Source organism: Zingiber officinale, unplaced genomic scaffold (assembly GCF_018446385.1).
Source record: "Zingiber officinale cultivar Zhangliang unplaced genomic scaffold, Zo_v1.1 ctg97, whole genome shotgun sequence".
NCBI lineage: Eukaryota > Viridiplantae > Streptophyta > Magnoliopsida > Zingiberales > Zingiberaceae > Zingiber > Zingiber officinale.
The window spans coordinates 56,445-69,144 of record NW_024589989.1 but is presented as its reverse complement, the minus strand read 5'-3'; the positions used below and the strand labels follow the sequence as shown (position 1 = coordinate 69,144).

The following is a 12,700-nucleotide window of genomic DNA, read 5'->3' as shown; positions in this document are numbered from 1 at the left end:
GCTTTAGAGTAAAAAAAATATTGCTGTTTTGTATAAAATAGTTTTAAGATGGAGCATAAAAGTATTTCAAAAATCAAATGATAAATGAGAAATTGGTATTGATTTTCAGTGATATCTAATTGTTATTCGATATATTGATAATGAGTTGGAAGAAGATATTGTATTGAAGAAGATGCTCTTAGCGATGTTAAATATCTACAACTGTGATCTTATTCAAGAAATCGTTGAGGGTCATGCTCAGCGTATCGAACACGGGCATGTCCCGAGTAATTTGCTGGATGTTCATTTTGTAGCGCTCGACATGAGCGGGCACTGATCGTCGGAATTGAGGATCACACTGAATTTCAGGACCGCGTCAAAGTGGTCCTCAAGGAAGTTGAGGAGGCCAAAGGCAAGGTCATTCTTTTTATCGACAAAATCCACTTGGTTCTGGGTGCGGGCGAAGCATTTCAAACCAATGCTTGGCTGCGATGCATTGTAACGACGAGTTTTGAGGAGTACCGGAAGTATATTGATAAATTAAAGATGTCGCCCTTGAGTATCAATTTCAACCGGTGTATCATGTGGACGACCACATTGAAGCTACGAGCATCATTCATGGACTCAATGAGCAGTTTCAAAGAAACCAACGCATTACAGTCATCGGTAATGCTCTTATTGCGCTCTCACTTGACCCTCTTGATCCCGCTCAGCTATCCCATCGCTATAACACCGGTAAGTTTAAGGGGGCGTTTGGTTCAAATTTATCAATCGGAATGGTAATGGGTTTGATTATGGAGTCAATGGTAATGGGAATCAGGATTACATTATCAGCGTTTGGTTCAAAATATGGAATGAATATGATTATAATTGATGATATTTATTTCGAATCAACATTAGTAATGGGAATCAAATAAAATTTCAATTTTACCCTTATTAGTTAATGCATTAAAGAGTTTATCTATAATATACATTGGTTTATCTATAAATGTACATTGGTTTGAAGCAGATCAATTGCATAAAGAGTTTCAAGATGTGGAGCAGCAGAAAGTTGAGCTTCCTCCTCGGCCTGATCCGGTTCCTGCTCCTTCTCCAAGCTCCCACAGTGGCCATGGCAGCGAACCCTTTCAGAGCAGATTGCGACGGCGACGCCTACAACTCGAGTAGCAGCTTTGGCAGAAGCCTAAGCGGCCTCTTGTCCTCCCTCACTTTCCTTTCCTCCAACTCTAACTCCACCAACGCCACCGCCGGAGCCAGTAGAGACTCCGTCTACGGCTTATACATGTGCCAAGGCGACCTCTCCGGCTCCAACTGCCAGAGCTGCATCCAGATGGCCGTCGCCGGCACCAACCAAAGCTGCCCGGGAGTTCGTCGAGCGATCGTCTACTACGACCAGTGCCACCTCAGCTACTCTGACGCAAACTTCTTCGGCGTCGTCGACGCTGACGGATTCAACATGACCAACCCCTTGGAGGTAACCAGTTCGCGGATGGCGTTCAACATATTGTCCGATTTGGTGCAGGCGGTGCCCCAGCGACGGCCGCTCATGTTTGCCACCAACGTGTCGGATATGTATCCCCTGTTCGCCCTGGCTCAGTGCACGGCCGACCTGAGCCCCGACGGCTGCCGGAGGTGCTTGACGGCGAGTCTGGCGGCCATCGAGAACTGTTGCATCCAGAGGAAAGGGTGGCGGTATCTCTCCCCGAGCTGCTGGATAAGGTACGAGCCCACTCCGTTCTTCGGCAATTACCCCAACAACTTGAGCACGTACATCATCCGGAGCCAGTGCTCGAGCTTGGACGTGCAATCCGACGACCTCAGCGCGAGGACGGCCAATTTAAGAGGCCTCTTCGACGACCTGAGTGCTCAAGCTCCGGCGACGGGCTTCTACAGCTCTTCCGCAGGAGACGGCGGCGATAGGATGTACGACCTCGGGCTCTGCGCTGGGGACGATGCGACTCGCGGCGAGTGCGCGGCGTGCCTCGCCACAGCGGGGCGAGCCATAGCGAACGAGTGCCCCAACAAGACGGAGGGGTACATGTGGTACGGACTGTGCTTCTTGAAGTACTCGCAGCAGCGCGACTTCGGCGAGCTAGACACCGACGTGCACACCTTCTGCAGCGGCGCGGCGCCGGTGACCGCGGAGTTCAGTTGTGCTACAGAGGCGGGAGCGTGGAGCATCGCGCAGGAGGCGAGGTGGCGGCGTTCGACGAGGTGGAGGCGTTTGGCGAGGTGGCGACGTTCAGCGTCGAGCGGAAATTAGGTTAAGGGTATTTTTGGTATTAATGAGAAATTATGATTGCTGCAAATGCAGGAATGGATGATTGAAGGGGTGGGATATCGGAATAAGTTATTACCTACTAATAAGGAATCATTCCCTCATTTATATTCCCATTGTTGTAATCCAAACATTAACATTGATTGCTATTCCCATTCCTTACTTCTATTCCCTTAAACCAAACGCCCCCTAAATGTTTGCAGATTTCATTTGAACTTTTCTTATCAACATAACGTTATTCTATGATACCAGAGCTACAGCTTCATGAAAAGACAATCGACTTGGACGACCAGGGGATTCAACTCGATAGGACAACTCGGAGAGGAGAAGGATCGATGAAATGAGGAGAAGGATGGACGAAATTCAAATGTTGAAGCGACGTCGAAGAGTGCTATCGCAATTAATGGGACCCGGGGAATCGTTCAGTCTTGCAGACTTCAAGTTTGAATCATTGCAAGAGTTAGATGCAGCCGTCGCAAAGCTCGAGGGCGATGTCAATGATAATCTCGAGCAATGCTCGTGGGCGATGCCAATGAAAATCTTGGCGCCGCGGCCGAGCCGTTGGAATGCGAAGGAGAGATTGATCGGCCTCGTAGAGAGGTTGTGCGAGAGGGTGGTCAGGCAGAATCAAGCCGTCCCGAAGTAGTTCTTCGATCGAGAGCCAGTCTTAGCCTGCCAAATCGCCATAGGTTCATTTCTTTTATTAGGCTCTAACGAAGACAGTAAAATAGCGCTCGCAAAGGCTCTCACAGAGCAATTGTTCGACAACGAGAATTTTCTCATCCACATCGACATGTGTACAAGGAAAATACACCATAAATATAAATTCATATCTAAACTTAAATCTAAAAATACTTAAATCTAAAGGTAAATAAAACATAAGATAGCAAATTAATAAATCATTCATAAATTCATATCTAAACTTAAATCTAAAGATAAATAAAATATAAGATAACAAATTAATATAAATCATTCATAGACAAATGCAAATTTTGTTAGGGTCGAAATATGTTAGAAAGGGGGAATAGCTCTTCGCGCGCTCGTTGATGTGCTTCTTCGATGATGTGCAGTGGAATAAACAACAAGAAACACACTCACAACGCTATAGGATCGAGAAGCGCTAGAAGGGGGTGAATAGCACTCGTGACTTTCACTCGTTTCGTATTCGGAAATCGTTCGAGAGCTTAAGCAGCGGAAATAAAACAACAGAAGAACAATCACACAGAACGATCCAAGAATTTACTTGGTTTGAAGCCTAGGGCGACTCCTACTCCAAGGTCCGCGATCGTTGATCGCTTACTGTGGGCAACAACTATATCACGCAAAATGTTTACAAATATGTATTACAATAAATGCAATAATAGAAATTTATACCGACGACAATAATCGGAATCTCGGAGCTTCGGGTCGTCGGGGACTTGCAACAGCACTTCTGGACATATTTTGGAGCAGCACGTTGATGAAAGATCGCATTTTTACTGATTGTTGAAGGAGCTGCTCGAAGTCCTCTTTTATACAGTGTTGGAGGCGCCTCCAATACCATCCAAGGCGCCTCTAGGCCTCCGAGTCAACCGTGTGGATCACTGCTGAACTCATCGCACCTTATCAGCTTGAAGGCGCTTCTATGGTCGTCCAAGGCACCTCCAATCCCTGGTCCAAGGCGCCTCCAGCTCCTCTGGACAGCTGGCTTCGGCTTGCACCCGAGGCGCCTCCAAGTTCCATGGAGGCGCCTCGGACACTGTTCGTCCGAGGTATAAGTTGTTTCTTTGTTCCTGCAAAATGTGTTAGTCCTAAACACATACCCTGCAAAACAAAGTTAGCACAGAATAGGTATACTAAATGAAATATCGATAGTCAACGGACTGTCTGGGTCTGACTTCAGATTTCCAACCGGAAACCCTAGGTCGACCCAAAGTCTACTGTTCCCTCTACGAGAAACGCGTCCTCACCTACTCCCCTCAGGAGAGATTACCTGGTGTCAGTCCGGTCCTCCAGACTGACTGGACTTTCTGCTTAGGGTTACCACCCCCTACGACCTAGGGTTACCGTCCCCTAGGGGGTTTCTCTACCTAGGGTTACCACCCCCTAGGACCTAAGGTTACCCCCCCCCCCCCCCCCTTAGGATTTTCCTCCACCTAGGATTACCGCCCCCTAGGACTTAAGATTACCGCCCCTTAGGATTTTCCTTCACTTAGGGTTACCACCCCCTAGGACCTAGGGTTACCACCCCATAAGATTTTCACCTGCCTAACCGCAGTTAGGACTTTCTTGAAATCTTATTTAAGTACGTTAGATAACAAGCAATCTTAACTTTGAATCTCTTTGCCATTATCAAAACCTAGGTTCGATCGTCGGATGCTTCCCGCACCAACAATTTCTCCTTTTTGATTATGACAACAACAATTCAAAGTTAAGAAAATAATGCTATAAAAAGATAAGCATGAAAAGATAAGCATAAACTTAAGTGCAGAGCTAAATTAAGTATAAAGACTCCCCTTTTACAAAAGCTCCCCTTAAATTAAGCATAAAACTTTCTTTGAATTTTCTTATACTTTCTTATACTCTCCCCCTTTGCCATATATCAAAAATAACTGAAAGAGTAAAGGATAAGTTGAGTTCAAACCTTAGCTTGTTTTGAGAAATAATAATTTTCATCCACAATAACTTTAAGAAGATAGATGAAAAAGTTTAGCTTTGAAAAGGAACTTTTAAATAGAGGAAAAAATTTTGATAAACACTTAGTTTTTTAAAACTGATTTTCTTGTAAAGCTTTTTAGCTAAGTGAAATTAGTGAAAGGAAAAATTACTAAAATGGATTAAGTGAAAAAACCTTTTAAAAAACTACTTAGTTAAATTTTGAAATTTTTTTTTTGAAATACTTAGTTAAATTTGAAAAACAACTTGACTTTATAGAGATATTGATAAATAGTTAAGATAATAAACAGTTTAAAGCTTAAAAACATATTTTTTCTGGATAAAAATAATTGGATTTGTTTTAGCCTTTCAAGGAGTTTAACTATTAAAAAAAAAATTGGCTTAACTCCACTTACTCCCCCTTAATAAATGCCAAAATAAATCCCTAGGGGCCTGGAGTCCAAGCATGTAATATATAAAAACATAGATATTTTATATTTTTCTAATTCTCCATCTCACCCATTTTAGGTTATCAAGCATGTTAAGCGTATAAGTGAGTTAAATAAGTTGTTAATTAACTAATTTTATTTAGCAGGGTATTAGAGCCCTAAAGTGCAAGCTGAGTTAATTTGAAATTTTAATATCCTTAACCAACTGTCTAACCTTTAGCTATTGGCTGAATACCTAGAGGGCAACAGTTTTCACTTGGTTAGTCAAGTTAATTTAGTAATCCAGTTAGTTTTGACTAGTGCTGGATCATTCAATTTGATTAATGTAAAGTTGATATTTAACGCTCAGACTCACTATGATGCACAGAAATAAGTATTTTGGAGTCCGGGTTGTATATTCTATGCATCTCATGCCGTTCTAAGTTTCTTTCAAGCACAAACAAATTATGTCTAGTGTGTTTGTGAGATGTTCTGGCTGAGACTAGGAGAGCATGATATTTAAGGGGAAGATTCTAGGCTAAGTTCAAATTTTGAAAGACTAATTAGATTGAGATTTTGAAAACATTATTTTTCCTAGAATTTTAAAAGATAATTTTAAGATTAAGTAATTTTGAAGATAATTTTTTTTTAAAAAAATTAGATATAGAGATTTGAAAATCAAGAACTATTCTACCCAACACATTCTTATTTGTCTTCTAAGTGTACTGAACTCGAGTTTAGGCAAGGATTTTGTGAAAATGTCAGCTAGATTTGATTTGGACTCAACATGGTTAAGTACAATTTCACCTCTAGCTACATGATCCCTTACGAAATGATATTTTACCTCTATGTGTTTAGTCCTAAAATGGTGAATTAGATTTTTAGTTAGATTAATTGAACTTATATTATCAATAAAAAATTTTATATTTTTATATTATAGTTGATAGTCAATAAAAAAAATATAATTAATTACGATTAAATTATAGTTACGATACAATTATATTATGGACAAGATCCGGTACTCTAACACACTGTGCTTATTATTATCTCCTCTATATATATATATTTTAAATTTTTCACCCATAATTTTTTAATTTATATCCCTTCTAACCCGAACCTTCTCTTTCCTTTTTTTTTTTTTTCTTGTTCTTCCTTTGTCGACGCCTCCGGCCGTGGACTGCGTGAAGCGGCACCGCATGGTCCTCCGCCGCAAGACTGCACTCTCGGCTTCGGCGGCTGAGCCAACTTCTGCGAGTACTTTCAAAACTCTTGGATTAGTGTTTACGCCAAGTCTATAAAAAAGTCTATCTTTATAACCAAGATGCATCTTTCGAATCATGTATTCAAACGCACTGAATATCTTATTTATTTATATATATATATATATATATATATATATATATATATATATATATATATATATAATGCATTGTTGAATCAGTTTGAATTTCCCAGAACTCTAAGTTGAACAAGGAGGTCAGCACACAAATCAAGAAATTGAAGCTGAGGGCCGCTCACCCTCATCAAATCCAGAAGGTACTTCTCTTCTAAGGTCTTGTAAAGCTGCAAAACACGTATATAAAGACACATGATTGATCTATCCTCTATCCTCTGGTAATCAAAGCATGACTAATTAAGAATGGCTTTACCTGCATTTCAAACTTCACTGCCGTGGTTCCAGCACCCTCTGTTTCGACAATGCCTTGGTCATTAGCACGGCGAGGAAGATAAAGGCACTTGATGTTGTAATTCCCAATATTCTTCCAAGAAACATTCAGGTCTCGCAGAGCCTTGAGTACCTCTGTCATGATTTCACGAGGATGGGCTCGAGACTGGATGACCAAATTAAAGATTTGCAAGTTAACTTAAAGGACCTATTGAATGCTTTGGTTAAGAGAGATGAGCAAGTTAATTATATTAGAGCACCTCAAATCCTAGAGCCCATTTTTTTTCCGTATTAGGGAAAGCTGGTAGGCGATTTGGAATTGCAATGTCACTTGAACTCGTATGCAAGCACTCCTGCACCATGGTTTCTTGGAAACCGCCGCCAAGGTAGCCGGCGGTCGTGTCGTGGAACCGATTGTCGAAGAGCAAATAATACGAAACAGTTGCCTAATTTATGAACAGTCTGATAGAGTTAGTTAAAGTTGTTTTACTCAAAGAAGCACTTAATTTGATTATTATACCTCATTTTGTATCCTGTTATTGAGAGACTCGATCAACTGGTCTCTGTTGAAGCCCATTTTAGTCACCTGCAGGAGGATGCCTTCGTCGATCTGCCAGAATGGTCAACTGTTTGTGAGGCAGATTATAGAATCAATTCATGTGATTCCGGCTAGATATATAGTCGAGCAGAATTAAATTCTACGTACGAGGGTAGTTAGAATAGATAACTCACCTTTTTAGCTTGCTGTGAAGTATGTGGTGGAGGAACGGCCAGATAGCGAGGAAGACGAATCTTGAACCATTCATGTTCACGAATTTGGCCAACAGTTATTCTCTTCATAGGATCAACCACCAGCATTTTACTAATCAAATCCTCAGGAAGAGCAGACAAATGACAAGGAAAAGTATATAGCCCCCGCTGGATTATCGACAATATAATGGCCAATCCATCAATATGTTACGTTATAGAACCATAATGCAAAACCGAGCTTGTTAGAAGATTTCTTGCCTTTATTTTCTTATACAAGTTTGGCGTATTCGCATCGTCGAAGGGAAGGGTACCACAAAGAAGAGCGTAAAGAATGACACCACAACTCCACACATCTACCTCAGGTCCAGCATACAATTTTTCACTGATAATCTAATTAAACGAATATATATAATGAACTCTCGACATCACAGTAAAATTCCGAGTAAACCGATCGAAAACAATAGACTAACAAAGAGAAATCTCTAAATACCTCAGGTGCAGCATAATTTGGGCTCCCACAGCTCGTCTTCAGAAAATAGCCATCGCGCATGACATTACTAAAGCCAAAGTCGGAAATTTTAATATTGTGCTTTGAATCCAACAACAAGTTCTCTGGTTTTAGGTCCCGATGAACTACCATGTTTCTGTGGCAATACTCCACGCCGGATATGATCTATTTAATTTGGTGAAGACATAGGTTTTAATTTATCCGAAATGAGAGGAAGAAAGTCAGGCATGTCAATCTCAATAAAACAACACAAAATATGGATCGATCTCTCTACCCAAAGGAGATGAGTTCTTGGAAGCATTTGGATTTTACTACCAATATTGAGCTAGCATGCATGACCAAAACGTATACCAAACTAGTAAAATTTAGCTAGAGAACTCCCATCAGATAATAAAGTGTTAGAAAAAGTCTGGTTTTAATTAGGATATATCGAGGAGAAGCTAAGGTGTGACAAAGAAAGAATTCTACCTGTTGGAAGAAGCGACGAGCTTCATCCTCTTGTAACCTCCCCCTTTCAACAATATAATCGAACAGCTCGCCCGACGCCACATGCTCCGTGACAATATAAATGTATGAATGTGTCTCAATAGCCTCATACATACGCACAATATGAGGATGCCTTAATAGTCTTAAAATTTTGATTTCTCGTATCACTGCAATGCAAAACAGTTTCATGTAAATATATTAATTAGACAAAGAAAACATATATAAGATGAGACAAATTAAACTTAAAAATGTCTGAAATATGATTTCCTCAAAGCATCACATGACATGATCAATTCCATGGGCATGCATGTTGGGATATTGGATGACTGATATGTATTAGAAGACAATATATATATGTTGCGTACCTAATCATCAATCTTTCCCGAGAGAAGAAAATTTTAAATTAAAAGCTGTTTAATTAGTGATTGGATGATGAAAGTAAAAATAAGAGACATCTTTTCAGATTTTACAATAATCTGATCCTATAAAACTAGAAAAATAGTACTCTAAGTTTCAAAGAGACGGGATAAGAGAAAAACTAAAATTAGGTTGTCCAATGCAAAGTAGATTTTGTTCTTATCTAATTAGCTTTTCCTTATCCACAATTCTAATCAAACTTGTTATTATATGAACTAACTATTAACATCACATCATCAAACAATAGGGCTCAGTAAAATAGATGTAAAAGTAACTGATTTTTTTTAAAAAAAAAAATATATCGCCATATTCAATTAATGTGATCCTCAAACTTTTTGAAATGTAAATCAAGGTATTAGCAAAATGGTTACTGATATTTTTATCTAGTAATGCAATGAATACACTCAAGATGGAGAAAGATCTATGTACATGCCTTTTTCTTCCATTCCCTTGCTCTTTATTGTATGACGACTTTGGGTCTTGATAGCAACCTTGTGGCCCGTCAACAAATGCTCTGCAAGTTTAACCCTGCCAAATGACCCAACGCCAATATTCTTTCCTAGCTTATAATTTTGCAAGGCTACATCAGCGCGGCTACCTCTACTAGATCCTTCCATTTTGACTCTAAAATATTATTAAAAAAAGGGAAGTTAGAAAGTTTTAAGTCCCTTATAAGTACATGTAGCATTGAGGTAGAATATTACTTGAACGACAGAATTGACAGATAGCAAGAATAACTTCAGCCGTGTTATTTCCCACATACTTTGAGTTGATTCACGGGAAGACTAAATTAAACTACATGATGTTGAAAGGAATAAAGAGGAAGATGGAGGTTGAACTAGTATACAAGCTTAACATCAGAGAAGTTCTAATAATTGTTTAACCCAACTGAAACCGAAGGTACGTACGATCAAATTAACTTGAAGAAAAGGACAAAGCTCAAACCCATACAATAGTTGACGAGAAAAAAACCTTGCAAGATTTGAAAAAAGACAACAAGTAACAACAAAATTCTCAATGAAATTGCACGTGTAAAACAGAAAGAAAAACAAAAACCCATAAAACTAACTTGAATCAACCGTTGTGAAGAATCGGAACTTCGGTTTGGGACTCGCAGGGAGAAGGAAGAAGCGCTAAAACGATCTGTGTAAGGAAGAGTGCCAAGGGAGGGAAATCCGACTACCGATGGTCAGTTTTATACAAAATAACAATTACGGATATTAATCAAAAGTTAAGAAATTTACGATTATCTACCATTTTTAAATAATTATAACTATATTTATCATGATTTCTATATTTATTATGATATATTAACATATTTATCATTATATTTTTTATATATTACCTTAACCATTTATATAAATAAATTTGACTTAAATTAAAATTATATACTATAAATAACTGATATGAAATACTAAAATAAATTATTTTTATTTTAAATTAAAATAAGTAACCTTCTTTCGTTAATATTAATTATATTGACAGAGAATCGCGTCAAACAAGCATTCTTATTTATTCATATAGTACCTTTAAAAAAGAGATTATTAAAATAATATTCATCTGTAATTTTATATTCAATATGCACTTTTATACTCCACCTCAGAACAATTCTGTACAAAAATCAAAATAATATTATTTTAGAATTATTTTATATATAATAATATTATTTTAAAATTACTAAATATAAAATTGCACTGCATTTAAATTGTTCAACGTGATATTTATTTATTTATTTTGTAAGATAAAGCGGTCTTAGAGTAAAAAAAATTTCTAAAATATTTATTATGATAACTATATTTAAATTATACTATATTTATCATTATTTGTATATTTATTATGATATATTAACATATTTATCATTATATTTTTCCTATATTATCTTAATATTTATTTAAATAAATTTGATTTAAATTAAAATTACATACTATAAATAACTGATATGAAATATTAAAAAGATTATTTTTATGATTTTATTTTTAATTAAAATAAGTAATCTTCTTTCGTTAATATTATATTGACAGAGAATTAAACAAGCATTCTTATTTATTCATATAGTACATTTAAAAAAATATATATTAAAATAATATTCATCTATAATTTTATATTCAAAATGCGCTTTTAGACTCCACCTCAGAACAATGTTGTACAAAATAATATTATTTTAGAAGTATTTTATATAAAATAATATTATTTTAAAATTACTAAATATAAAATTGCACCGCATATAAATTGTTCAACGTGATATTTATTTATTTTGTAAGATAAAGCTGTCTTAGAGTAAAAAAAAATATTGCTGTTTTGTATAAAATATTTTTAAGATGGAGCATAAAAGTATTTCAAAAATCAAATGATAAATGAGAAACTGGTATTGATTTTCAGTCTATATATTAATAATGAGTTGGAAGAAGATATTGTAGTGAAGATCAAGATGCTCTTTGCGATGTTAAATATCTACAATTGTGATCTTATTATGATATGGAGAGATGGAATGTGTAAGTAAAATTATGAACGAGCGAACTCTCTCATGGTCTTTATCATGACATACAAATGAAGTTGATTTTACTCACTATCTCACATTCCGGGTGGTGAAAGAGTGGGGACTTGTCCAGCTTAAGCATCTCCAATACAAGGTTTATAAGAAGTTTGTAAAATTAAAAAATCTCAATAAAAAAATTTGAACCATTATAGAAGCGAGATTTAAGGGGTTAATTTGATCCTGTCTGCACAGGCACTGCCCCAACTTTTCACATTGGGATAGTGGGACTCACACTTAAGTAGTGGGTCCCACCACCTCATTGTAAGAGATTGGGGTAGTGTCTGTACAGGCAGGGTGAAATTTACCGATTTAAGGTTTGTAGTAGTATTGAAAACTTAAACATGTTTTTTTCTCTTGAAAATTGAGCTTGTAATTAATGATAAAATAATATTACATTGTGATTTGTAATGTAGGGAGATATATGATTTGTAATATAGAGTCCATAAAAAATTTATAAATTTTTTTTTCATTATAGATAGAATAGTAGATTTTTTCATTTTTAATATGACACTGATCCCATTGGGGGTTAAAAAAATCTCATTTAAGAGTTTAACGATTGGAGATATCCTTCTCACACATGACAAATGTGTGGAAAAAATCTTCTTGTCACACATGTTAATCTATTACACTTATTGTGTCGTATTAATCCAATCTAATCTAATTAAAATATTGGTGAATTTGAATTATTAAATGTGTGTTTATTTATAAATCAGTTAATCCATTTTATTATTAATGATGGATTGATAATAAAATTAGATTCACCATCATTCATAGAGTGTGCTCCTATATGATAAGACATCAGATCCTTCTTCTTTCCATTGATGAGGAGAATACAATGTGGTCATCTTAATCCCAAGATGTTTATTCATAGTGTGCTCCTATATGATAAGACATCAAATCCCTCTTCTTTCCATTGATGAGGAGAATACAATGTGGTCATCTTAATCCCAAGGGAACATCCACTCAGTATTCTTCTTCGTAGGAGCATCAAATTTTATGGATGACCCTGCATTCGAGT

At 37.1% G+C, this 12,700-nt stretch overlaps 2 protein-coding genes across 2 annotated transcripts; one reads left to right on the top strand and one right to left on the bottom strand.

Annotated features, from left to right (window-relative positions):
- Positions 1-967: 967 nt before the first annotated feature.
- LOC122037851 (cysteine-rich repeat secretory protein 55-like) lies at positions 968-2,303 on the top strand. Its single transcript, XM_042597304.1, has 2 exons — positions 968-2,175; positions 2,294-2,303. Exons 1-2 carry the CDS (start codon positions 968-970, stop codon positions 2,301-2,303), a joined length of 1,218 nt encoding a protein of 405 aa, XP_042453238.1.
- Positions 2,304-6,756: 4,453 nt separating this feature from the next.
- Positions 6,757-9,763, bottom strand: LOC122037848 (SNF1-related protein kinase catalytic subunit alpha KIN10-like). Its single transcript, XM_042597298.1, has 9 exons — positions 9,580-9,763; positions 8,712-8,896; positions 8,226-8,408; positions 7,994-8,125; positions 7,718-7,903; positions 7,506-7,595; positions 7,246-7,431; positions 6,969-7,151; positions 6,757-6,882 (listed from the first exon to the last, which is right to left on the bottom strand). Exons 1-9 carry the CDS (start codon positions 9,761-9,763, stop codon positions 6,757-6,759), a joined length of 1,455 nt encoding a protein of 484 aa, XP_042453232.1.
- Between the last annotated feature and the right edge of the window lie 2,937 nt (positions 9,764-12,700).

Excerpts from the sequence above, each read along its gene's own strand:
- LOC122037848 (XM_042597298.1), bottom strand. The coding sequence starts at position 9,763 with ATGGAAGGATCTAGTAGAGGTAGCCGCGCTGATGTAGCCTTGCAAAAT. Across the intron at positions 8,409-8,711 it reads CTCGTCGCTTCTTCCAACAG|ATCATATCCGGCGTGGAGTA; the intron begins GTAGAATTCTTT and ends CAAATTAAATAG. Across the intron at positions 7,904-7,993 it reads ACTTGTATAAGAAAATAAAG|CGGGGGCTATATACTTTTCC; the intron begins GCAAGAAATCTT and ends TCGATAATCCAG.
- LOC122037851 (XM_042597304.1), top strand. The coding sequence starts at position 968 with ATGTACATTGGTTTGAAGCAGATCAATTGCATAAAGAGTTTCAAGATG.